The sequence below is a fragment of the Galeopterus variegatus genome, unplaced genomic scaffold, assembly GCF_000696425.1.
Source record: "Galeopterus variegatus unplaced genomic scaffold, G_variegatus-3.0.2 Scaffold992, whole genome shotgun sequence".
NCBI classification, from domain to species: domain Eukaryota; kingdom Metazoa; phylum Chordata; class Mammalia; order Dermoptera; family Cynocephalidae; genus Galeopterus; species Galeopterus variegatus.
The window spans coordinates 226924-253882 of NW_007727103.1; the positions used below are offsets into that span (position 1 = coordinate 226924).

Consider the following 26959-nt stretch of genomic DNA (forward strand, 5'->3'; position numbering starts at 1 on the left):
CTGCATTCCACAGCACCTCATGGGAAGATATCCCCTATCCATCACACACAAAAATAAGGATCTGTGGAAAAGCCCATCTGCAATAACTTTTTTTCTGTTTAATGAAAAAATATTCACACCATTATTTTTCCTTTTCTCCATTTAAAAAAAAGCCTGGTCCATGTGCTTAAGGAAATGCCTTTCAGTGGACAACCACAAACCATTACTCTTCAAAATATCAATGTATAGAAGCAGATGCAGGAAGCTGATGTGTATGGAAATAATGAAAGTCTACCTGTGGAAACTCACCCACCCAGATGAAAATGCTACTAAGAGATAGCACAAAGGAGAAATTAAAGATCTGGTTCTGTATAGCTCTGTTTGAGCAAAGAGTAATTTTTCCAAAATTGCTATAAAGATATTAATAAACATATTAATCCTACTAGATCCCTCCTGCTGGTCATCTTTTAGAATGGCTCTTGAATGTTCTGAAGTATAGTCTCCTCATTTTAAGGTTTCTGTGACTCAGTCAGATGCTATTGTAAGATCTACTATAAAATATATCATTATAGAAATAGTCTATTCCAATCTCAAATAGGTGCCTTGGTCAACCTTGAGTTTCATTTTTTTAGTTCTATGGCAAGGAGTGCAAATTTGAGTCCTCTGTTCTGCCTACTGTTTAATGTAATATAAGACAAGTCAACATAGACACATATATCACTTTAACATACATCAGTTGTCCTACAGAACTATATATACCTGTTATGAAGTAAAGAGGTAAACAAGTGACTCACTTACAAGCAGTTGTGTGATGTGAGGTAAAGTGAAATGGGAAGGGAGGAGAAAGAAGGCCAAACAACCAACAACAACATATCCAAAATTCTTATAGCACTGAGTCTGTTAATAGTGCTTATTTCTCCCAGATAAAAAAAAAAAAAGAAAAATTTTAAAAGGGTAATCTGCCTAATTTCTTCCTTTATACTCATTCTTAAAAGTTAAAGTAAGAAAAAATATATATATATATTTAAATGGAAAGTATACCAATTTCACTTTATTAGCCTTTAGGAATAGGATGAAATTTATGGGGTTGAGGTCAAGTATGAACGAAGAGTATTAAATTTGTGATGGTAACTCTGGTACAGTCCTCAATCACTGTAGCTTAATTATCGGTCAATAGAGCTGCAGTCCAAAACACTGAAAGCAGATGCCTGTTCTTCATTTGTGTGTCCAGTGACTCTTCAGTTACAGTGTGATGAGGTCTACCAGGTTGCCTTTAGGAGGAGTCATGCTGTCAGGAAAGAAATTTACCAAGGTGTCAAAGAGTTGAGTTCTTTGAGCATAGGTGTGATCCACATCCGAAAAGCCTGGTGAAGAAGAAATACAAAGAAATTCATCCATTGTGTTTAAAACTCAACATGTAATAGAAAAGCTAGTTGAGACTAGCGGCAATGTATAATGGAAAAACCAAAATCAAATTAGGCTTCAAAACCAGATAAATTCTACTGATCTACTACTTGGCAGTTGTGTGGTTTTAAGTAAATCAATCAGCCTTTCTGGCTTTCAGCCTTTCTGTTTCCTCAGCTGTACATCTGTGATAATCCTGTTTACTTCATAGGGTTATTGCTCAGACTCAATGCAATAACATGAAAAGTACCTCACAAAACGCCTGGCACTTTAGTAACTAAATAATATCGATTTATCTTCTCTTTCTTAGAAGGTTTTTCCTCTGCTAGTCCAGAAAAGAGGAAATCTCACTCCCCTTTTCTGCCTTTTTAATGCTTCTAACCCACTAATATTTCTTTGATAATAAAAATATAATAAAATCAAAATGAAACAGGTCTTAAGTGCTCTAAAAACAAAAGGCCCTAAGAGCTGGAAGTAGTCTCAGAGAACCGAGTGAAATGTAAATGACTGAGGGAAAGAAATACATGTACAATATGTAGCATGGTATCTGGCCCATAGTAAATACCACATATTTATGGTACTATGCACCAGGTTCTATGCTAAGCACACATTATATGAGAAATAGAGCAACAAACTACTTTTATCCAGATAAACCCTAGAAAGTAGGTGGCATTCTTAAAAAGTGAGGACTGTTAAGCTAAAGAATTTTTCCCCCTTAACCCCTAATAAACATTTGATTTTGAAGTTCACTCTGCCCAAAGTAATGTTGAGTGAGATGCCTCCTTCTTTTAGTCAGCTGGTACACTCTTCACAGCTGCTTCAGACTTCTTACCCACAAATGAGGTGTTTAAATGATGAAATAAATGATTTCCATACTCCTAACTGAGACATGAGAGACTTACTGAGTGCCATCATAAAGAATTATACATGCTGTGATGTTCAGTGAAGACTACTTCAAATTGGACTAATTTTCATTCAACTCAGAATACAGTTTTAGGTCCAATCTCTTTTAATTTTGTAAAGAACAAGAATAGAACATAACATTGCCAAGGATACCAGTTTCCTGGAAGGAACATAAACAATGCCTCAAGAACAGTACATTCCTTTTTAATTTTTAAAAAGTTTTATTATTGTTATTTTAAGTTTGAGGGAAAATGTTTACTCCTTTGAGCTGACCTTAAGATTTAACACAGCCTAATGTCATATCATAGAAAAGAATAGAAGAAAATACTCCAGAATATTAACAAAGATTATCTCTTAATGCTGAGGTTATAATTTTTTTTTTCTATTTTATGCTTTTCTGAATTTTCCAAGTTGCTTTATTTTCAACTTTTTATTTTGAAAACTTTCAAACTCACAGAAAAGTTTCAGGAATAGTAAAGTGAACACTCAGACACCTTTCACTTAGATTCGTCAATTGTTAACATTTTGCCAAATATGTTCTTATTTTGTGTGTGTGTGTGTATACTCCACTCATAATCTTTTTGTGAAACTATTTGGGAGCAAATGCTGGACATCTTCACCCCTAATACTTGAGTTCATTCCAGCTAAGAACAAGAACATTCTTTTAAATAACCATTAAGATTAAATTCAGGAAACAACACTGATCTCCCCACAATCTTTTTTATAGTCATTTTTTCCACTAATCTAAAATCCAATCTAAGATCACACATTGCATTTAGTCTTCAAGTCTTCAAGTTTTCAAGTCAGCCATTTCTCCAAGAAGCCTTAATTACTTTTAGTAGCAAATGATATTAGAAACCACGATCAGTTGTGGTAACTTCCAGGGTGTCACTGTTTCTAGAACTACACATATACATATACTATACACACACTTTTTCCCCCCCAAAATCATGAGTTCATGCTTTTATCGCTAATTACAATTTTTTAAAAATCCCACAGGATTCCTTCTCTTCATGCCTCATTCTGTAAATCCTTTCTTCTACCAAGAAAACCCTGCCTCCCAACAACATCATAATATTTACTCATTTGCTCAACTTAAAATACATAAAAAGCAAGTTCTAGAATTAATATACTCATACCACTACCAACAAAAACTCAATATTTGTTTTTATTGTTTTTAGAATATACCGCACTGAGAGTAAACAGTCTAAGCACTATACTAAAAAGGTTTAGTTCTCTTTTTTCCCTATTATGTGGTTATTTAGCAATTTGATAAACAGGTTTGTTTCTGTATGTATTCAACTTTACCGTTTTTCCCTTCTTTGTTTTACTTTATTCTCTATTTTATGTTCTGAATTTGTAAAAATGCAGTGGCACATCATATTTTTAAGAGAAGATACTGATTCTGCAGTAGTATTCTAATGAAATTATACCTTTTTATGAGATCAAATGGTTTACGAAGGAAACACTGAGTTCCTAATATGTGCTAGGTATTTTATGTATGACTACATTTCTTGCCACAAAAACAATAAGTAGTTATCACTAATTCCACTTTCAGATGAGACAGATTAGGGAGATTCAGTAATTTAATAAGGTATCAAAGCTGGTGAGGGAAGCAATGGAATATGAATCCATGTTTGTCTGACTCCAAAGCCCATTTATTTATTTTTATTAACTCAAATTTATTTAGTGCTGAAGTTGTAGGGCAATATGCTAAACTCATTCAATCCTCAAAGGTACATCTTTTATTTTTATATACTATTTACCAATAAGGAAATCGAAACTTACACTATCGTTAGACGAATGGTTAAGCTATGGTGGATCCCTATTCTGGAATAATATGTGTTACTTCATAAGAATACAACAGACCTAGTAAAGTTTTATGGGAACATCTCCAAGTCACATCATTAAATTTTTAGAAATTATGTTGCAGAATATATTTTTATATTATATAGTAAAAAAAACTGTACATTTACATATGTGTGTGCCCATATACAGTTGATCTTGATTATTCATGTATTTCATATTTGTGAATTTGCCTAGTTGCTAAAATTTATTTGTAAGCCCCAAATCAATACCTATGGCACTTCTATGGCCATTCATGGACATGTGCAGAGTGGCAAAATATTTGAGCTGCCACATGCACACATTCCCAGCTGAGGTGGAACTATGTGATGTTCCACCACCCTGTCTCCCCTCTCAAACTATACACAACTATTCTTTTACATTCTGTTTGGTGCCACATTTTTCACATTTCTGTGCTTTCTGTTGGTGAGTTCACTGCTTAAAATGGCCTCTAGTTATAGTGCTGAAGTGCTAGTGTTCCAAAGTACAAGAAGGCTGTGATGTACCTTATGGAGAAAACAGGTGTGTTAGAGAAGCTTCATTCAGGTATGAGTTATAGTGCTGTTGACCATGAGTTTAATGTAAATGAATCAACAATATATGTTAAATAAGGAATCTTTAAATAGAAACATATGTAAGACAGGGTTTATTTGAAAAAATGTCACGACCAGAGGCTCACAAGGAACCTAACTCTGTATTTCCCATAGAAACAATAATTCTGAATTCACTAATTTAGTGTTCTCTGTGACTTTATAGAACTACTTTGAATAACAAGAACCAACTGTAGCTGTATATCTCTTTGTATATTTGTGTGCGTGTAAAGATATACAAGATAAGGCAGATATGGGTGATCACATTTAGGTTAGGGAACAGAGATTGGGGGAAGCTGTTTACAGAGAATCTTAAGCTTTATTTGCAGTCAACGTATTTTTAAAAGTATATTAAAAAAGGACAGGGGGTCTAGGATATTCATCGACAGTAACACAACTACTTAAGTGGCAGACAGGACAAAAAAGTTATATTGATTCCAAACCTCATGTTCCTAACCACTGTGTTTCTCTCACTTTATTTTCGCCATAGAGTGGAATGGGGAACTAATCACTCAGAGCAGTGGAAACTGGTAAAGCTCAATGAGAGGTAGTATAGTTGGTGGTTTAGAGAATGAGCTCTGAAGCCATACTGACAGAGTTTGAATCCTGCTTTTGCCACTCACTTGCACTCTTCCTGAGCAGGTTACTTTAGCCTCTCTGTGCCCCAGTTTTGTCACACACAATAGAGGATCACATACTAGCTACTTCATAAGGTTACTGTGGACATTAAATGAGTTATAACATGCAAGGTGCTTAGAATAGTACCTGGGCCCATAGTAAGTTCTCAGTAAATATTATTAATTAGCTATCACTGTATCACTACTACTCTGACTAAAGACAATGACTACTCTAAAAAGAAAGTGACCTATTAGGAATATAGTTTTCACTTAATTCCTACATAGACTAGCTGGCTTTTCCTATTTGTGGTAGGAGAAATAGCAAGAATTCTAATTTTTCTCCTGGCATACAAGTTTTTCTTTAATTTACACTTCCTAGTCCTAATAGTAAACTTATTATTTACAAATCCCCTGTAAACATATGCGCTACAGATAGGAGGCTGAAGGAAGTATCTTGCTGAAATCTAAGTTTGGTGGATATCGCAAAAATATAAAACCTAAAGGACATAAAATGCTATAAAATTCTTAAGGCTTCTAATTCACTAATATCAACAGAGTGACAAAAAGCACTATACTTTAGGCATAAAATGTTTTAAACATCATATTCATACTGTAAACTTCTAAAGGGAGTTGTGAAGAATGAAAGGGGCAACATGATCTATAGACCAGATTTTTCCTACTTGATATGTACTTTGCTGAAAATAAGCTCAATTGCTCCAATGCATATTTTCTAGAAATGAGGCACAGCTTTAAAATTAGCAAAATGGCTAAGTTCGGTCTTAACAGTACCTACAGCCACAAGAAGCTCTAAAATAAAGATCTTTGGAGATTATTTTTCTCAGAAGTCATTTTTCCAAAACTAAGACAATGTCAGCTGCTTGTAAATCCCTCTTCTTCTTTCTGATTCTTTAAAATATTCTACATAACATTAATCAATACTTTAATTCTCACTAAAAGGTTAACATAAATTGGATTAATTCTAAAGGAAGAGAGTCAAAAGTTTGGCTGATGCTAATTTTTGGGGGGAGCAGAGTTTAATAAAAAATGATTACCTACACAATGAAAGGCATGGTAAATAACTTTAATAATTTTATTTCAATTCTAATTGGCATAAAGGTAAAATAATCTGCCAGAAAATGAATGAGAGCTAGAACCAAGAACTCTAAATAGGCGTAAATCTTTATGAAAAGTACTTTTTAATAATATATCAAATTTCTCATTATTAAAATCAGCATACAACCTGAATTTGCTCCCCATCCAAATCCACCAATGTTACAAAGAACATTTTTAAGGCGGATAATAACAGTACCCTGAATGGAGCATCTACTAAGTGTTTTACTGTGCTAAGTGTTTTCCATAATTATTGCACTTAATTCTCTCAACAATTTGAGGTAAGAACTCTCATTACCTCCATTTTATAGATGAAGAAACTGATGATTAGAAAGGTAAAATAACTTGTCCAAGGTCACTTTTAAAATTAGCAGGTCACTATACTACAACTCTAACCTCCTAACTATTAAACTATACTGGCTCTCTTCCAACAAAGTAGGGAACAAAACCCCACAGGAATTTTCCCTTTTTGCATTTTTCTCTATTGTGTTTGTATAGTTCTCAGTGTATCTGAGGTTTGTTTAGAATCCAAGTAAAACAAACTGTTCCTGACAAAATATATTAGTTGGCAGTGAATAGGGCAGAGACAGAAGAAAGAAGTTAAGCTGAAGGTAAAATATTATTGATACCACCACCCTAACATATTTAAATTACTGCCAAGAAATTCTTATTCTAAAGGCTAAAAGTAAGTCAGCTAGAGAAAATTTAGTGCTGTTCACAAATAAAATTAAAATAATGACCTTGAGCTGCGGTACCCACACATAACAAGGCACACATTCATTCAAACTGAATATCTATGTGCTGGGCTCCCGATTCATGTAACACTACTACATCTTTGTTTCAAATGACAGAATTCAGAAGGGCACAAACTCTTTAAAATGATGCTTATACTCAGGTTCTTCATTATCCCAGGACTGTGATTTCTATAGCCTGTAGACATTTTTTTTTAAAGCCCTCGAGTGTATGAAATAGTGATGAACCACTATCTAAATTTTTAGGTGAGCCTATTGGAGTCATGTTTTACAGCAGTCCGCTCAGTATAGCTCTGTGGAATCCTACATATTCTGGAGTTAGAACTTAGGACTGCAGTTGCCTTGATTAATAGAGAAGCCTCAATTACTTACTATGGAAAAAGAGGCAAGACCCCAAGGAACAATGCTATTTTTCCCATCCCGGTGAAAAGCAACAGAATTATACATATTGTCTTTTTCTTCTAGGTGTAGCTCACTTTTAAGAGGTGAAAGGACAAACAATGAAGAAATTAAACTTTATTCTGCATATGAAGAATGGTATTTATATTATATATACTATAAAATTTCAATAATATTGTTCAACTCTGAGGCAAATAATAGTACCTACACCAGTGGGATTAATATACACTCACTGTGTAATCACATTTTCTAATGACAAGAGGAAAGCTGGAAATCCCCACACTTCAAAAGACTACTATCTTGGAAAAAACCTGAAGCTACCAGTAATGAGTTATCTTAATGAAAATATCCTTGAAAATTTACCTGACGAAAGCTCTGAGTTCAGGGACTTGTACAGACTCCCCACTTTACTAGTCTAGTTTAACAACTTTAGTAATTCATTAATATTAAATAGCAGTAATATTAAATGAAGTCTGATGCTTATATCTGAGGTGTCTGACAAAAACCAGTTTCAGCTGGGACTTATCTTGAACAATTAAGACACCAACAAACAAAATTTCTCAGTTTTAAAAAAGAGATAATTCATTTTCTCTTCTCCCAAAACATTTCATTGCCTACCCCATCACCATTCTCCTGATACCATGCGATTCCTCAAAGAACAAACTGAAAGCAAAAACCATTCAACTAACAGGTGTTATCTCAAAGTAAGTACATCAGTAATACAGCCTGTGTTCCAAAGCAGTGCTATCTAAATTAATTTATTTTGATTGTATTTCTATTGCCATTTGTTTGCATAATACCACAGCAATTCATGTGATAGGAAATGCAAACTGATCCATGAACTGTTGAATAGTGCTTGGAAAGTACCCCGCAGCAGGTTATTAGAAATTTTGCATGCTACTCTGAAACTTGCTCCATTTGTTTGGATGAACATCTCCCCTGATGTTTCATTTAAAAGAAACCAAAATCCAACCTCCAAATGCTAGGGCATCCAGCTGGATAAACTATAATGGAATACTTACCTAGAGCTGTAAAATCTGAACCAGACTTGAATAGAGCTGAAGCTAGGAGCTGAAACTGTAAAAGAAAAATAGAAGCAAATTAACTGGCTAAGCACATTGGAAAAAAATAACTTCTATAACTTTGACCATTTATTAGCCACTGCATGTTTCTGCACGTGTGTTGCATAGGTCTATTCACCAAATGGTAGCAAGAACACCACATTTAGATTAAAGAATAGGCTGACTTTTCTGTTTAACTGCTATAGGTTAAAGCATTCCTAATCGGAAAATCTAAAATCTGAAATTCTCCAAAATTCCAAACTTTTTGAGCACAGATATGATGCTCAAAGGAAATGCTCATTGAAACATTTCAGATTTTCAGATTAAAGATACTGAACCAGTATGTATTCTGCAAATATCCCAAAATCTGAAATCTGGAACACTTCTGGTCCCAAGAATTTTGAATAAGAGATAATCAACCTGTGTTGTCATTTCCCAAAATACTGCACCAAGTCCCGGAATTATTTTATTTTGAAAATTTATTAAAATATATATATATTAAGGAACAATGTGTCAACTGAAAAAAAAAGAAAATTACTCATTTGGAAATCCATCATATATGGATAGACTAGTGCCCTGAGTACAGTGAAACCATGTACAGGCCATTCCTAAATTACAACTTAGATTAAAATTTCACAATCATGCATAATTATATTGTTAAAACTCAAAGGCTGGTTTTTTAATGGAGATAATGTTGTAAGTGTTGACTAGATTCTCAGGCTAGCCAGATAGTTAGTTTAAAACAGTCAATGTAACTGAACAATGATCTAACACTACTGCAATTTAACAAACTTGTAAAAAATAAAAATTTGGGAGAATTATTTAAATTTATCTCAAATGAGGATGCTACAAAAGAGGCAAGTTAAAGAAAAGAATAAGAGTAGACAAACGAGTAGAATCTCACCAAAGTTACTTGGTACTTCTGAAAGCTTGAGCAGTTGATACCACTGATTCCTCAGGATATATTTCATGTCTATGTTTACAACCTTTAAAACCTCAAATATTAATCAACTAATATCTATAAGCCCTGATTAATGGTCCTTTGAAAGTCAGAAATTGGACAAATATTCCAGAGGTATCTATCTAAGCAATAGTTAGTAAGAATGGGAATAACAGGAAGAGTTAAAAAAATATGGAAGTTTTTTATATTCTGGGTATCAGTTCTCTGTCAGGTATGTCAACTGCAAATATTGTTTAGTCTGTGGCTTGTCTATTTTTCTAATGAGCAGAAATCCTTTAATGAGTAGAAATTTTAATTTTGTTGAAGTCCATTTTATCAAGTTTTTCTTTTATGATTAGTGCCTTTTGTGTCATGTCCAAGAAATCTTTGCCTATCCCAAGGTTGCAAAGATAATCTGTTTTCTTCTCAAAGCTTTATTGTTCTGGGTTTTATATTTAGATCTGTAATCCATCTTAAATTAACTTTTGTGCAAAGAGTGAGACAGAAGTTGAGATATCCAGTTACTCAGCATCATTTGTTAAAAAGACTTTCTTTTCCTCATTGGACTTGGAACTCTGGTCAAAAATCAATTGACTGGGGCCGGCCTGGTGGCGCACTGCTACAGTGCGCCGCTTGAGAGCGCGGCAGTGCTTCCGCCGAGGGTTCGGATCCCACATACAGACCGGTTCCCGCTCACTGGCTGGGCGAGGTGCGGACGCAGCACCGAGGGTTGCGATCCCGTTGCCGGTCCCGGTCTGGTACGGACGTGACACTGAGGATTGCGATCCGTTGCCGGACACGGGGAAAAAAAAAAAAAACAATTGATTGCCAATATTGGTGGCTATTTTTTTCTTTTTTTTTTTTTCTTTTTTTTTTTTTCTTTTTTTTTTTTTCTTTTTTTTTTTTTCTTTTTTTTTTTTTCTTTTTTTTTTTTTCTTTTTTTTTTTTTCTTTTTTTTTTTTTCTTTTTTTTTTTTTCTTTTTTTTTTTTTCTTTTTTTTTTTTTCTTTTTTTTTTTTTCTTTTTCGTGACCAGTAAGGGGATCGCAACCCTTGGTGTGGTGTCGCCCGTACCGCGCTCAGCCAGTGAGCGCACCGGCCATTCCCATATAGGATCCGAACCCATGGCAGGAGCATTGCTGCGCTCCCAGCACCGCACTCTCCTGAGTGCGCCAGGTCTATTTCTTGACTCTGTTTTGTTCTATTGATATATTTGTCTATCCTTGAGCCAGTACTATACTGCTTTGATTACCATGGCTTTATACAGAATCCGGAAATGAGGTAATACAAAACTTTGTTTCTTATTATTCCTATTTTGCTTAATTCTTATTTTACCATGAATGGGTTTAAATGTTGTTAGATGCTTTTCTTCACTTATTGAGATGATGTTTGGTTTTTCTCCTTCACTCTATTAACATGGTGAATTACACTGACTGATTTTCGAATGTTAAAGCAACTGTATATTCCTTTTTTTTTTCTCCCCCTGGGCAGCTAGCCTTTAGATCCAAACACTTGATGCTGGTGTTATCAGCACAAAGTTCTCCCAAGTGAGCTAACTGGCCAGCCCCCTCAACTGTATATTCCTAAAATAAACTCCTACTTGGTCATGGTGCATTAACCTTTTCACATATTGCTATATTCAATTAGCTAAAGTTTTCTTAAGAAATTTGCATCTATTTTCATGAAGAGTATTGGTTTATAATTTCCTTTGATTGTAATGTCTTTATTGGAATTTTATATCAGAGTTAGGTTGGCTTCATAAAAGAATTTAGGAAGTTCTGTCTTCCTCTGATTTCTGAGAATCCATATAGAATTAGTGTTTTTTTTTTTTTTCTTCCATACATGAATTGATAGAATTTAACTGATATAGCAGTCCAGTTCTGGAGTTTTCTTTGTTGGAAAGTTTCTGATTACAAATTCAAACTCTGTAATAGTTATGGCGTTCCTTAAGATTTTCTATTTATTCTCGTGTCAGCTTTGGTAAATTGTGTCTTTAGGAATTTGTCCATTTTATCACATTGCTGAATTTGTTGATAAAATTGCTCATAATATCTCCTTATTATACTTTTAATGTATGTAGGGTCTGTAGTGATTTCCCCTTTTCATTTATGATGTTGATAAGTTATGTTTTCACTTTTTCTTCTTGATAAGTCTTGCTAGGTGTTTATCAATTTTATTTGCCTTTTCAAAGAACCAATTTTTCACTTTTTAAATTTTTGCTATTATTTGTTTCCTGTTTCACTAATTTCCTATTTCCTACTTATTTGGGGTTTAATTTGCTCTTCTTTTCTAATTCCTAAGGTGAAGTGTTGGTTTTATTGGCTCCACATATAGAAAAATGGAGAGAGAACTGTTATTTTAACAATCTGATTAAATAAGTAGAACTAATATAAGGGTACTTCAAAAAGTTCATGGAACAATTGAATTAAAAGACAATGAAAATCTTTCCATTAACCTTCTGAAGACCCCTCATATGTACTAACCTATGATTTTAATAGATACAAGTGATATTACAGACCTCTCTCTTAATCTCGATTCAAATGTCCAACTGTCCTCTCATCATCTCAAGTTAGTTGTCTCATAAACATCTCAAACTGAACAAATCCAAACTTAAACTCCTGAGCCCAGTCAGAAGTCCCCACATACTACAACAAACCAGCTCCATCCAGGGCCTTCTCATTATAGTCGATAGTAATGCCACCCTTCTAGTTTTATAAGGCCAAAATATTTGGAGTCATTTCTTTCAAACCCTACATCCAACCCATCATAAAATTCAGTTAGTTCCACCTTGAAAATATTAAGAATCTGATCTATTTTACTTCTCATCATTCTACTGCTACTACTTTGATCTGAGCTACAATAATTCCTGGCTTAGATTTCTACAACCTCCCTCACAGGTCTCTCTACCACCATCCTCATTCCCCGTTAGTGCACTCTTTCAATACAATAGAGTGATCTAATTAAAACCCAGTACAGATAAGATCATTCCTCTGAACAACTGCCTTAACTTATTGACTCCTTATTCATTCAAAGAAAGAGCCAAAGTCCTAACAATGGCTTAGGAAGCCATTCACAGTCTATTCTCCCAATCCCTGCTCTTAACTCTCTGACATCACAGAGGTCTATTCTCACCCTCCTTAAGTATATTCCAACCACCATTGCCTCCTTGCTGTTCTCCTAAACCATGCCATATGCTCCCACCTTACGATCTTTGCTATAGCTCTACCTTTGCCAGAAATTATCTTCACCAAATTATTTCCTTAGATCGCTCTCTCACATCCTTCAAGTCTTTGTGAAAATCTCATTTCTAAATTTTAAGTTTTAATTTTTCCATAATATTCATCAAATTCTAATGTACTATATAATTTGCATATTTAATGTTTATTGTCTCCCCCTGCTACGATATAAGCACCTCCTGGGCAGGGATCTTGTTCAGTTCACTGATACATCTCCTGTGCCTAGAAGAATTTGCATATTTAATGTTTATTGTCTCCCCCTGCTACGATGTAAGCACCTCCTGGGCAGGGATCTTGTTCAGTTCACTGATACATCTCCTGTGCCTAGAAGAATGCTTGGCATATTGTAGGGAATCAATGCACATCTGTTAAATGAATAACACCAGTAGTTTGGAAACTCAGCACAAGTATAATTAATACAAAATGTGCTATACTGGCTGAACACTTGTCTTTCTCATTCCTTCTCTATTATAGAAACCTCTCTGAAAATGGTAGAATCGATTTAGGCCTCCTTCCCAGGACTTTCCTAAGAAAAAAATATCATTTTTAAAAAAGTTTATTAGAAGTTTATCACCAGGAAGTATACCTGGGGACTTCAGCAGCTGTGGGTAGCCCTGGCCACTGATGCAGACACCGCTACCACACAGGTGGTACACCACAACCACTACCAAAGCCACTTCCGCCACAAGAATGTCTTACCACCACAGCAGTAGCCACCACCACCATGCAGTAGGCCCAGAGACCACTCAACCTCATTAACAAAGGAGAGTCACCAGTGGAGCCCAGGGAAAGAGGGTCAATAACCTCAGCTAAGAATCACTAACAGTGCCTAAGCCACAGAGGCACCCACACGCCTCCAACATTGAATACGGCCGAAATACCCACACAGAGGTTACACTACTGTGTCTACATGGAACCAATACTAAAACAACCTATTCAATATAAAACACATCTACAGGAGGAAGTCTCTCTCCTCAAAGTCCACTCCAGAGTAAAAGGTGAAGCAACTTGCTCAATCAGATGACTAGATATAAACACAGAGATACTAGAAATATGAAAAAACATAAAAATATGAGTCCACCAAAGGAATACAATAACTCTCAAGTACAGGATCCCACAGAGCAGGAAACCCTTGAAATGAATGAAAAGGAATTCTGAGTAACAATCTTAAGGAAATGAATAAGACACAAGATGACTCAGTTAGACAACACAATGAATGGAGCAAAACTACCCAGTACATGAAGGAGGAAATTTAGAAAGAGATTAATACTTTAAAAAAGAATGTAGCAGAACTCCTAGAACTGAAGGAGTCATTTAACCAAATAAAAAAACACAACAAAGAACTTAAGCAACAGGCTTCCGCACACATAAGAAAGAATTTCTGATCTTGAAGACAATCTTTGCTAAACAACTCAAGCAGACAAAAAAAAAAAAGAAATTTAAAAAAATGAAGAAAGTCTAAAAGAGATAGCAGACAACCTTAAGCACACAAACATCCAAATTATGGGTGTTCTAGAGAAGAGAAAAGGAGAAGGCTTTGAAGACATATTCAACAAAATAATAGAAGAAAACTTCCCAGGTACGGGGAGACACACAAACCTTCAGATTCAGGAGGCTCAAAGATCTCCAAACAGATTCAATCCAAAAAGGACCTCTCTGAGACATCTGATAGTCAAACTGGCAAAACTCAAAGACAAAAAGAGAATCCTAAAAACAGCAAGAGAAAAGCATTAAGTCACCTATAAGGAGTCCCCATCAGACTAACAGCAGACTTCTCAACAGAAACTCTACAGGCCAGAAGAAAATGGGATAATACATTCAAAATACTAAAAGAAAAAAAAACTGCCAGCTAAGAATATACCCAGCAAGGCTATCCTTCAGAAATGAGGGAGAAACAGTGTATTTCCCAGACAAACAAAAACTGTGGGAGTCCACCACCACAGGACCAGCCCTACAAGTAATCCTCAAAGGAGCCCTGCATATGTGGAATCCAAAAAATGATAATCACTACCATGAATACACAAAAAAGAACAAAACCCACTGGTAGAAAAAAAAGAAAGACAAAGAAACTATATCTTACCACCTCCAAAAACCAACAAATACCAAAGACAAACAATGAAAGAAAAAAAAGGAACAAAAGATATTTAAAACATCCAAGTGAAAATCAATAAAATATCAGGAGTAAGACAATACCTTTCAATAAAAACCCTAAATGTAAATCAATTAAATTTCCCACTAAAAAAGACATAGACTGGGTGACTGGATTATGACCTCACCCATAAAGACACACACAAATAGTGAAGGGATGGAAAAAAATATACCATGCAAATGGAAATCAAAAAGGAGCAGGAGTAGCTATTCTTCTATCGGATAAAACAGGCTTTAAAACAAAAAACATAAAAAGAGACAAAGAAGGCCATTATATATTGATAAAGGGATCTATCCAACAAGAAGAAATAACAATCATAAATATGTATGCACCCAACACCAGAGCACCCAGACATATAAAGCAAACACTGTTAGACCTAAAGAAAGAAACAGGCCCAAATACAATAATGGCCGGGGACCTGAACACCTATTCTCAACACTGGATAGACCATCTAGGCAACAAATCAACAGAGAAACACAGGATTTAAATCACACTTTAGACCAAATGGACTTGGCAGATATCTACAGAACATTTCATCCAACAACTACAGAATATACATTCTTCTCATCAGCACATGAAACATTCTCCAGAATCAACCACATGTTAGGTCATAAATTAATTCTCAAAGATTTTTAAAAATTAAAATCCTTTCAAGTATTTTTTCATACCACAAAGGATTAGAACTAGAAATCAATAACAAGTGAAACTCTGGAAAATATACAAACTCATGGAAATTAAACAACATGCTCCTGAACGACCCATGGGTCCCCCCCCCCAAATTAAACAGGAAATCAAAAAATGTCTTGAAATTAATGAAAACAAAGACACATGATACCAAAACCTGTGGGACACTGCAAAAGCAGTACTAAGAGGGAAGTTTATTGCAATAAATGCTTCCATCAAAAGAATAGAAAGATTTCAAATAAACATCATAATGCTACACCTCAAACTAGAAAAACAAGAACAACCCAATCCCAAAATTAGTAGGCAAAAAGAAATAATTAAGATCAGAGCAGAACTAAAAAAAATAGAGATACAGGCCCGTGTCATTTGCCATTAAAAAAAAAAAAAACAGAGATAGAAAAAAAGATATAAAAGATCAATGAACAAAAACGTGGTTTTTTTTTGAGAAGATAAACAAAATAGACAAACCATTAGCTAGGCTAACTAAAGAAAGAAGAGAGAAGACCCAGGTATCAAAAATCAGAAATGAAAAAGGAGACATTGCAACCACTACCACAGAAACACAAAGAATCATTAGAGACTATTACAGACTACTAGATGCCAAAAAATTTGAAAACCTGGAGAAAACGGAGAAATTTCTGGACACACACAATCTACCAAGTGAACAGAAAACCTGAACAGAACAATAATAAGCAATGAAACTGAAGCACTAATCAGCAGTCTCCCAACAAAGAAGAGCCCAGGACCAGAGGGCTTCACTGCTGAATTCTACCAAACCTTTAAAGAGGAATTAATACCAATATTCCTCAAACTATTCCAAAAACGGAAACAGAGGTCATTCTCCCAGACTCATTCTATGAGGCCACCATAACCCTGATACCAAAACCAGACAAAAATAGAAGAAAAGAAAACTACAAGCCAATATCTTTGATAAACACAGCAGAAGATCCTCAATAAAATATTAGCAAATGGAATACAGTAACACATCAAAAAAATTACACACCATGATCAAAAGGTGTGATCATCCTAGGGATGTAAAGATGGTTCAACATATACATGTCAATAAATGTGACCATATCAACAAAACCAAAAATAACCTATGATTATCTCAAAAGACACAGAAAAAGCATTTGACAAACCACACATTCCTTCATGATAAAGACTGAGCAAATTAGGTATAGAAGGAAAGTATCTCAAAGCAATAAAAGTCACATATGACAAACCCACTGCCAATATCATCCCGAATGGGATAGCATCCAAGAACAGGAACAAGACAACGATGCCCACTCTCACCACTCCTATTTAACATAGTATTGGAAGTACTCACCAGAGCAATCAGGCAAGAGAAAGATATAAAGGGCATCCAGAGTGGAAAAGGTGAAGTCAAATTGTTCCTGTTCGCAGTAGACATGATCCTATACATAGAAAAGCTTAAAGACTCTATAAAAAAAGCTAGAGTTGCTAAATGATTTCAGTAAAAAATTTGCAGGATACAAAATCAACATGTACAAATCAGTAGCATTTTAATACTCCAACAATGAACTAGCATTAAAAGAAATCAAGAAAGCAAATCCATTTACAATAGTCACCAAAAAAATAAAATACCTAAGAATCAATTTAACCAAGGAGGTAATAAAAGATCTTTACAATGAGAACTACAAATCACTGTTGAAAGAAATTAGAGAGGACACAAAAAAATGGAAAGACATTCCATGCTTGTGGATGGGAAGAATTAACATTGTGTAAATGTCCATATTCCCCAAAGTGATCTACAGATTCAACACAATCCCCATCATAATACCAATGACATTCTTCACGGAAATAGAAAAAACAGTTCTAACATTCATATGGATCAACAAAAGACCCAAAATAGCCAAAGCAATCCTGAGGGGGGGAAAAAAAAAAAGCCAGAGGCATAACACTACCCGACTTCAAATTATACTAAAAAGCTATAGTAACCAAAACAGCATGGTAATTAGCATAACAAGAGACACTCGGGGGAATGGAACAGAATAGAGAACCCAGAAATCAACCTACATACTTACAAGCAAGTGATCTTTGACAAAGGCATCAAGAACATACTTTGGGGAAAAGACTGCCTCTTCAATAAATGGTGCTGGGAAAATCGTTTATGTATAAGAATGAAACTAGACCTGTACCTCTCACCATATACCAAAATCAACTTAAAATGGATTAAAGACATATATAAGACCTGAAACTATAAATCTCCTAACAGAAAACATAGGGAGAACACTTCAGGGGAAGAAGGACTGGGCAAAGATTTTATGAAATATGACCCCAAAAGCACAGGAAACAAAAGGAAAAAATAAACAAATGGGATTATATCAAACTAAGAAGCTTCTGCACAGCTAAAGAAACAATTAACAGAGGAAAAAAACAACCAACAGAGTGGGAGAAAATATATGCAAACTATGCATCTGAAAAAGGATTAACATCCAGAATATACAAGGAACTCAAATAACCTAACAGTAACAAAACAAATAACCTGATTAAAAAATGGGCAAAGGAGCTGAATAGGCATTTCTCAAAGAAAGATATACAAAAGCCAAGAGACACATGAAAAAATGCTCAACATCATTCAGCATCAGGGAAATGCAAATCAAAACCACACTGAGATATCATGTCACTCCAGTGAGACTGGCTACTGTCAAAAAGACAGAGAATAACAAATGCTGATGAGGATGTGGAGAAAGGGGAACCCTCCTACACTGTTGGTGGAACTGTAAATTAGTGCGGCTTTACAGAAAACAGTATGGAGGTTCCTTAAACAACTATAGATAGAACTGCCATATGATCCAGAAATTCCACTGCTGGATATATATATACCTAAAGGATTGGCAATCATCATGTCAAAGGGATAACTGCACTTCCATGTTTATTGCAACTGTATTTACAATAGACAAAAATTGGAACCAACCTAAATGTCTATAACTGGATGACTGGATAAGGAAAATACAGTTTATTTACACAATGGAATACTACTCTGCCATAAAAAAGAATGAAATCCTGTCATCTGTAGCAACATGGATGAATTTAGAGAAAATAATGTGAAATATACCAGGCAGAGAAAGAGAAATACTGCATGTCTTCACTTAGAAGTGGTAGCTAAAAAATAAACAAATTAAAAAAAAAAAGAAAAGAAAAAGAAAGTAAGATAAAACAATAGCAATAATATTTTGAACTTTTAAAACGAGAGAACAGAATTGAGGTTACCAGAGGTGGGAAAGGGGGAGGGAAAGGGGGAGGAAGGGGAGTAAGGGAGGTTTTCTTAAAGGGCCATGAAAAATAATTACATTGTATAATCTTGAATGTACTAATTATCTACTAATTATCCTGATTTGTGCATCACATACTGCACACAGGTATTGATATTCAACTCTAACCCACAGATATGTACAATCAACTAAAACAAAAAAGTTCATCATCAACTCAGAATCCATGTTCTGGAGACTGGAGCAAGCAAAAAACCATTTTTTGGGTATACAGCTGGTAGTCAACCATCATTATCCCGATAACAGGCACAATGATGATGATAACTGCAAAAAAAAAAAAGAATCTAAAAAACACTTTTGGTTACTGAAAAAGTCATTTAACGTAAGGAAAATTCTGTGAAACATACAAACACAACAAAAACAAGCTACTATTGAGAATGAACAGCAGTAAGGCCTCTCTCCAAGAGTAGAATGATTTCTGATAATGAAAGTGAAGATCTATATGCCTCACTGACAAATACTGAAAGTATATATACTTGAACTGTCACCAGGGGGTTTCTTTCCCAAAAACAGATTGTTGGAATCTACAAAGTTTCAAAAGTGAAGTTAAACCTGTTAACAAACTTTTAAAATATAATAATCTTGCAGACCAGTAATTCTCAATATCAGGAGTATTTTCCATTTTCTGTTATATAAGAGCAGACAGAGGAGAATCTTAGGGTGAAGGTATTGTTTTGATGCTCACAAACACACACACACACACACACACACACGCACAAACTCCATTTTACTAACTTCTATTAAGGCTACTTAAACTCTTGCTATATTAATCTTTTACGGAATGAAATGAAAGTCTGTGGCATACAAAATCATAAGTTGTTACCATTCAAAAAAAGAAGAAAAATAGAAGCCAGCTACCAAAATTTTAAAAATGGCTCTGTTTCAACTTGAGATACCTCCCTGTCCTGATTTTTCCCATTAGGTTAGCTTCAAGAACAAACTGTCTGGTTTTTTTGGCCTACTTACAGCTCACACAGCTGAAAATATTTACTTTAAAATATTTTGTTTTGGTTTGGTTTTTTAAATAATCCTCAAAAATTACTGTTCTCGGTTATAGCTACTCTATATAGAATATGGAGAAAACACAAGAAAATCTATTTATAACTCTCAAATGAATGGTCTAACAAAATTAATATTAATGAACTCCTCACAACTATGTATGGGTTTAAGTCATAACAGATTAAATCAAACATATTCTACTACTCAGGAAAACTGTGGTATTTCCCCTATTTCCAATAGTATCTATCATCAACTGACTGAAGATTCAAGGAAAGACAACAGATCCCCTCCAGGGAGGTTCTAAAGTATGTTCTGCTGATTCTCTACCTAGTGAAGTATTGACAGAAATAGGCTTTATTTTCACAGTAGGAAATTATGAAAGAGTATCTCTTTGTGTTGGTACTAAGGATATGCAGGCTTCATTGCTATAAGGTACAATGAACTTGGTGCCTGAAAGTGATTTGACATTAAATCTGAAAACTGTGTCAATTCTGAAGAGAGAAAAGCACTGCTTGAAATTGCTACTAGAAAGCCAAAACAAAGCAACAGCTAACAGGGAAATAGACCTAAGGGACAAGACTACATATAACCAGCACCAATTCTGTCCATGGAAGGCAAAATGGATTGTAGTTCAGATGCTGCTAAATGAACAAGGATAGCTGGCAAAAGGAAACTGAGAAATTAGTGGAAAGAGAAGCTGTAGAACCATGAAACTTATTATAGTCATATTCACACATTGTAGATAAGCAAATATGCCCTTAAGAATATGAAATCTTTTAAAACAGCTGCTTTTATCCCATATCATGTAACAAAAAATTGAAAAGTAATGATTGGCTACTGATTGCTCAAGCTTAGGAACTACTGATGAATGAAGTTAGTAGCCTACAGTGAAGCTATCTGCTACCACATTCATATAACACACACATTCAGCAATATTAGGGCAACAAGGATTCTATTCCCACCAACTTTCTCTCCCTACAAAAAAGAGTTTTGTTTCCTCTCTTGAAGGAGCTTGAGAATGAACAGAAAAGCTTATATTGAACCATTATGAAATCCTTAAGTAAAAGAACCATGGGACTATGGAAGAAGTAAAAATTTCTATTTCCTTCCTGAAATACAAAACTAATGTCTAAGTTAAAACTGAGAAGCCTGAGAATCTTTTTCTAAATGGATAAGAGGTTTTTTGTGTGACTTGAATCTTATATTATAACATGAAAATATGCCTGTTCAATTTTGATTTCACCCTGCTCTGTGCCATTTTTTAGATTATTAGTATCATATTTTCTTCATTTTCCTTTAAACACTCAAAAATAAAAAAAATATATCAAATATAAGTTAGAAAGACATTTTTAAAAATACTCAATTTCTGAAGTTTATTACCACCTTTCTTTACCTCTTTTGTCTCTTCTGGGTCTGAATGATCCACAGTTATATAAAGATCATTTTGTAAATATTTCAGAGCACTAAGAGGATCCACTTGGGCTTTTTCTTCAAACCTAGAAAATGTAAACAAGAATAGTAATTGTCTTGAGTTATGAGAAAACATCGTTAAAATGTCTTTCAAACCTGGAGGGTGAAATACAGTGTGTATAAGGAGTTATTACGGATATCCAAAAAGACTTGTGTTTGGGAGCCCAGAAGTAAGAATACTGCCATGCAGCTAAGCGCAGATGTGGAGTTCCTGGAGATATGATGGCAATGTCAGGTAGTCACAGGCAATTGTGGTGCTAGAGGAAGGGTAAGAGCACTTCCCACCCCTTTCTTAAAACTTCAAGTTAGGACCAAATCAACTATAAAACACAGTATATATGCTAACTATTTTACATAACAGAACTGCAAAAGAGCCCAATGTGTTTCATCAAAACCAAGTAGAGGTAAAATTAAAATACTTGCTTAGATTTGTCCAATGTATTTTCCACTGGTGATGCTTAACAGATGCTTTAGAGACTGAAATGAGTATGACTTCTTTTAATGAGTATCTTTAACACTGATTAGATATTTTTAATGAGACCATTTCCATGTCTCAGTCAGTAATAACGGAAACAATTGCAACAACCTCTTAACAAGCATTTGTAATGTGCTAGACACTATATCAAGTATTTTACATATACTGCTTCGTTTATCCTCACAATAACTCTATGATGATGATACATTTTGTCATTTAAAAAAAAAAAACATATGAGAGACTGAGACCCAGAGAATGGACCTGGCCAAGAAAAGAGCTAGTAAGTAGCAGAAGCAGAATCAAACATAGGTCTATCTGCTTCTAAAGTTATCTGATTCTTTGCGACCTGAAATAACCTAACCAACACATACCTACCATCTCACTAAATACAGTAAAGAGATTTGTTTCCTGAAAGTTATGTTTTCCCTCTTTTTTTTTCCCTAAGCTTTATTTGGCTTGCAAAGACTTGTGTCTGCAGTCTAGAATTATATTTCAATCATTGGTTCTGCCCTATACCTAAATGAACAGAAATTAATCCTATAAAATTTTTTTTTTTTACTTTTTTCTACCCCTAAATCATCATCAAGTTTGAAAACATGAACATTATATGAGAAAATAATAGTGGTAATTATTTACTGTATCATATGACACCACTAAGAACAAGGAAATAGTTTCTCAGCACACAATATACTTCTGTTTATATTTTAACTAAATTTATATTTTAATTAAATAGTAATTTATATTTCAACTAAATAGAATAATTTTACATAAGAACAACAACAAGAATAAGTCAGTCAAGCAGTATAGTTTAAGTATCCATATAATAAGTGTCTAATTACCATGACATTTGAATTAAAAAGGCAATTTTCATGTTCTACCCCAAATTCACAGACACAGACTTTTATCTATTATGCCTGCAATGTATCAATGTCCTTTAAACTCTTGAATTCATCTAAGAGTTTGGTAGAGAAAAAGGTCTACATTTTTTCAAAAGTCTAAAATGGGCCTTTTACTGTCAGTTTGAATACACAGAAGACAAGATTCTCATGATATCCTAGGAGTCATTCTTGACTTTTCTCTTTCTCTCACACCCATATAAAATTTATCAATAGATTCTGTTGGCGCTACTTTTAAAGTTTATATGGTACCTTACTGTGCTTTTTCAATCTCTTTTGTGGAATTTCTGTTCTTCTGCCAGTCCCTCAAACAGTCGTCGTCCTCTGACAGTGCTCAGCATCCTTTTACTCTTCTCACTATCCCTGAGCAAGCCCCTTCCCCTATTAGCGTCTCACAAATGTAATGTTAGGCCAGGCCTTTTCTCCGAATGCTCGTGGATGATCTCCACTTGCATGTTTATAGATTTCTCAAATCTAAAGTGTCCTAAACTGAACTTACTGTTCTCAACACATAAACCTGTTGTTTCTGAAGAATTCCCATCTGAGAGAAAGCAGCCACAACTTTTCCCAGTTCTTCTGGAAGAAAATCCAGGATGATTTTTATAAAAGATAAGTATGAACGTGTCTCTGCTCTATTTAACGTCTTTCAATGCTCCCCTTTCCCTCAGAATCAAAGCCAAAGGCCCTTCACAGCCTGCCCCTTTCTTTACCCCTCTGACCTCATCTTCTACCACAGTCGCCTCACTCATTCCACTTCCACCACACCATCGTCTTTAATTTACTCCTTTCCTGTGGGAAAATGAATACTCCTACAAACTTCTGTAAGGAATGAAAATTAACAGCTTTTTGGAGGGCAGTTTGATAATTCATCAATTCTACCACTATTCTATACAATTTTTAATAGAGGTGCAAATAGAAATATGTAATAATATTAATAACTACATTATCGTTTATAATGGCAAATAAGCTAGAAATAATCTAAAGAGTCTACAAAAGGAGACTAGTTAAGTGAATTATACGTACAGCAAAATATTATGCAGCCATTATAATTATGATTTGCACTTGTATTTATTAACATAAGATGTTGTGATACATCATTCATTGAAACAAATCAAAGCAATATGATCCCTATTTTTCAGTTAAACAAAAATCTATGTGTACACATGGGTAGTAAAGAGTTCAAAGGATATATACCAAAATATTAAGTTATTATTTGTAAATGGTAGGATGATGAGTGATCAATTCTTTTAGGGGAAGAGAAGACTTACTTTTTCTTTATTAAGCATACATTACTTTTTCAATTAAAAGCCAAAGGAAACAGTTTGTAAGTGAATTCCAATTCTTTACATATGCACTAAATAATCTCCTTTAATCTCTAATGGGCCTATGGTCAAAAAATTTTTAAAAAGAGCTCAATTTAACATTCCAACTACCAGTTGTTATATCTTGAAGTAGAAAAAAAACTAACACTAAAATCTCCCCAAATTTATCTTATTCTTTTAAAAACAAAGTTTAACATTAAGTAAAATACTAAGGAATGAAATTTTAGCAACGTAAACATTAGTTGAAGGTAACACAAGCTTAAATATTGTTAATAAAACAGTTTATCCCTTGCCATCCACACAATGTGAAGATTCAGACCTTTCCCCCATACATTTTATAAGAAATATACTAACTATTCATAATAAAGCCCTATACTAGCTTCTGTCATTAATTTGTCTCTCAAGCACAACTTGTAAAAGTAGAGAAAAGACCAACAACTAAATATTATATGATAAAGGTGCACAAATCTAATTTATATATGCAGAGATTTTTATGTATTTATGTTCTATATGAAACATAAATATATTATATGTAATAAACAAATATAAACATAAACATATGTATGTATGTATGTATATATACATACACATGTGTAAGAGAGAGAGAGAGAGTGTGTGTGTGTGTGTGTGTGTGTGTGTGTACTGGTTAAGTGGTGACCACTGGAGTCAGACTACTTAGAATCAAATTCTGGCTCTGTCACCTACACTTGGCTGACCTGAGATGAGTTATATGATCCATTTTTAAATGCATCTGTTTTCTTCTTTTATAAAATAGTGATAATGGCAATACCTACTCCATTGGCTTATTGTAAAAATAATATGCAGGTCTAGCACACAATAATTGTTCAATAAATGGCAGTTATTACCATCACTAAAGGCTTCCTCCTTCCAAACTACAAATTTTTATTAGCATGTAGCACTATTAATAACCAAAAGGACAGATACACTTTTCTACATTTTTTTAGTAATTTATTACCTGTTAGGCTAAAAAAGCAAACATAACTCAGGAGATATATATATGAAAATGTTTGACTACATGATTTTGCAATTAAATAGCAACAGTAATGATGTAAAACTGTAACTATAATTTGAAGTTGTATTGTGAAACATCAAACCATAAAGATATTATACAATCAACTATATCACCACATTCACTGTCAAGAGAGTTATCAATAAGTCAGGCATATATCAATACCCTGTGGCTGATCTAATCTGTAGTGATTGAGACTTGAGTTACTCCAAAGTAGGCAAATCACCTTCACAGAAATATTTTTCTTCATTATTTTATCAGTTGCAAAATTTCACTTGTTCTGTACTTAGAAATTTTTAGCAACAATATCTATATAGGAAGAAAGCAAAAACAAGTAGAATAACAGGGCATTTATAAAATTCATAATCTTCACAGTATTTACACTGTCTTGTCATTAAATTTGAAAAGAGAAAGTCACACCTGCAAAGCTAGGTAATACCAACAAATAGCTGATAATGTTAATTAAAAGTTTTCACCAAATTATTTTTATACCTGTATTTTCTTATGAGGTACTTGCAATGCCTCAGTAAGTAATCTTTTGAAGGTCTGCACAACTTCAGTGACCAGAAGTCATCTAATCTCATTTTTGGAGAACAAGATTTTCCTGGATTCCCACCAAATAAATAATGAACCTGTAATAAACAAAACGAATAAGATTTTTAAAAATGCATACTCAAGAAACTACAGAAACCACAGTAAAATTTCTTCATTTTGGTAGCAGTTTATAACAGGCTAGCCTTATGCATATAAAGAAATAAAAAATTACTGCATTTTTACCAAAGGCTTTTCTTGATTTTTCTCAAGTTTCCATTTTACTTTAAAGCACTGTGGCTTGGGCTGAGCCCGTGGCACACTCGGGAGAGTGCAGCGCTGGGAGCGCAGCGACGCTCCCGCCACGGGTTCGGATCCTATATAGGAATGGCCGGTGCGCTCACTGGCTGAGTGCAGTGTGGGTGACACCACATCAAGGGTTGCGATCCCCTTACCAGTCACGAAAAAGACCAAATATAAATAAATAAATAAATAAATAAAATAGCACTGTGGCTACATTCTTAAACTACATTTTATACTAAAAAGGGTTGCGATCCCCTTACCAGTCACGAAAAAGACCAAATATAAATAAATAAATAAATAAAATAGCACTGTGGCTACATTCTTAAACTACATTTTATACTAAAATGAGTTGTATTACCACAATTACCATGACAGTGGAAGACATGAAACAAAAGCAATGATAGAAAGAAACTAATCCAAGATAGAGTTTGCTGAGGACAAGAAATAATGGGGATTGTCGAGGTAATCAGGTGTTAATCATAATAACAAATGATATCCTTAATAAAGCTCTGATACACATGCTGAATCATTAAAGGTCCACAGTCAAGTCAACCAGAAGCCTTAAAAATTTTTTCAACATCTTAATTTTGCTTTAACCTAAATGCCAAATATTAAATGACACATATAATTTGTAAAATAACTTTTAAAATATTATTCCATTATTCAATTAATACCAAAAGAGAAAACAAAAGGAACCTGGGGACCCAAGGCATGGAGAAGGGGACAGGACCCCCCCTCCCACAACCAGGCACACTGCGCCAGTGCCTCGGGGACGCAAGGCATAGAGAAGGGGACCAGACTCCCATCCCAAAACCAGGCACACTGCATCAGCGCCTCGGGGCCCACCTGGGGACCCGAGGCATGGAGAAGGGGACCAGACCCCCCTCCCACAACCAGGCATACTGTGCCAGGGCCTCAGGGCCCACCCAGGGACCAGAGGCATGGAGAAGGGGACCAGACACACCCCACAACC

General features: G+C 34.6%; 1 protein-coding gene across 1 annotated transcript in view; it reads right to left on the reverse strand.

The window, feature by feature from the left end:
- Positions 1-998: 998 nt before the first annotated feature.
- The window catches only part of MKLN1 (muskelin 1, intracellular mediator containing kelch motifs), a 173691-nt gene continuing 147730 nt past the window's right edge, over positions 999-26959 (reverse strand). Inside the window, exons 15-18 of the mRNA XM_008574054.1 lie at positions 25645-25784; positions 21353-21455; positions 8622-8676; positions 999-1343 (exon numbers count right to left, since the gene is read on the reverse strand). Of these exons, the coding sequence (XP_008572276.1) occupies positions 1222-1343; positions 8622-8676; positions 21353-21455; positions 25645-25784 (420 nt within the window). The 3' untranslated portion in view covers positions 999-1221. The remainder of the gene's footprint in view (positions 1344-8621; positions 8677-21352; positions 21456-25644; positions 25785-26959) is intronic.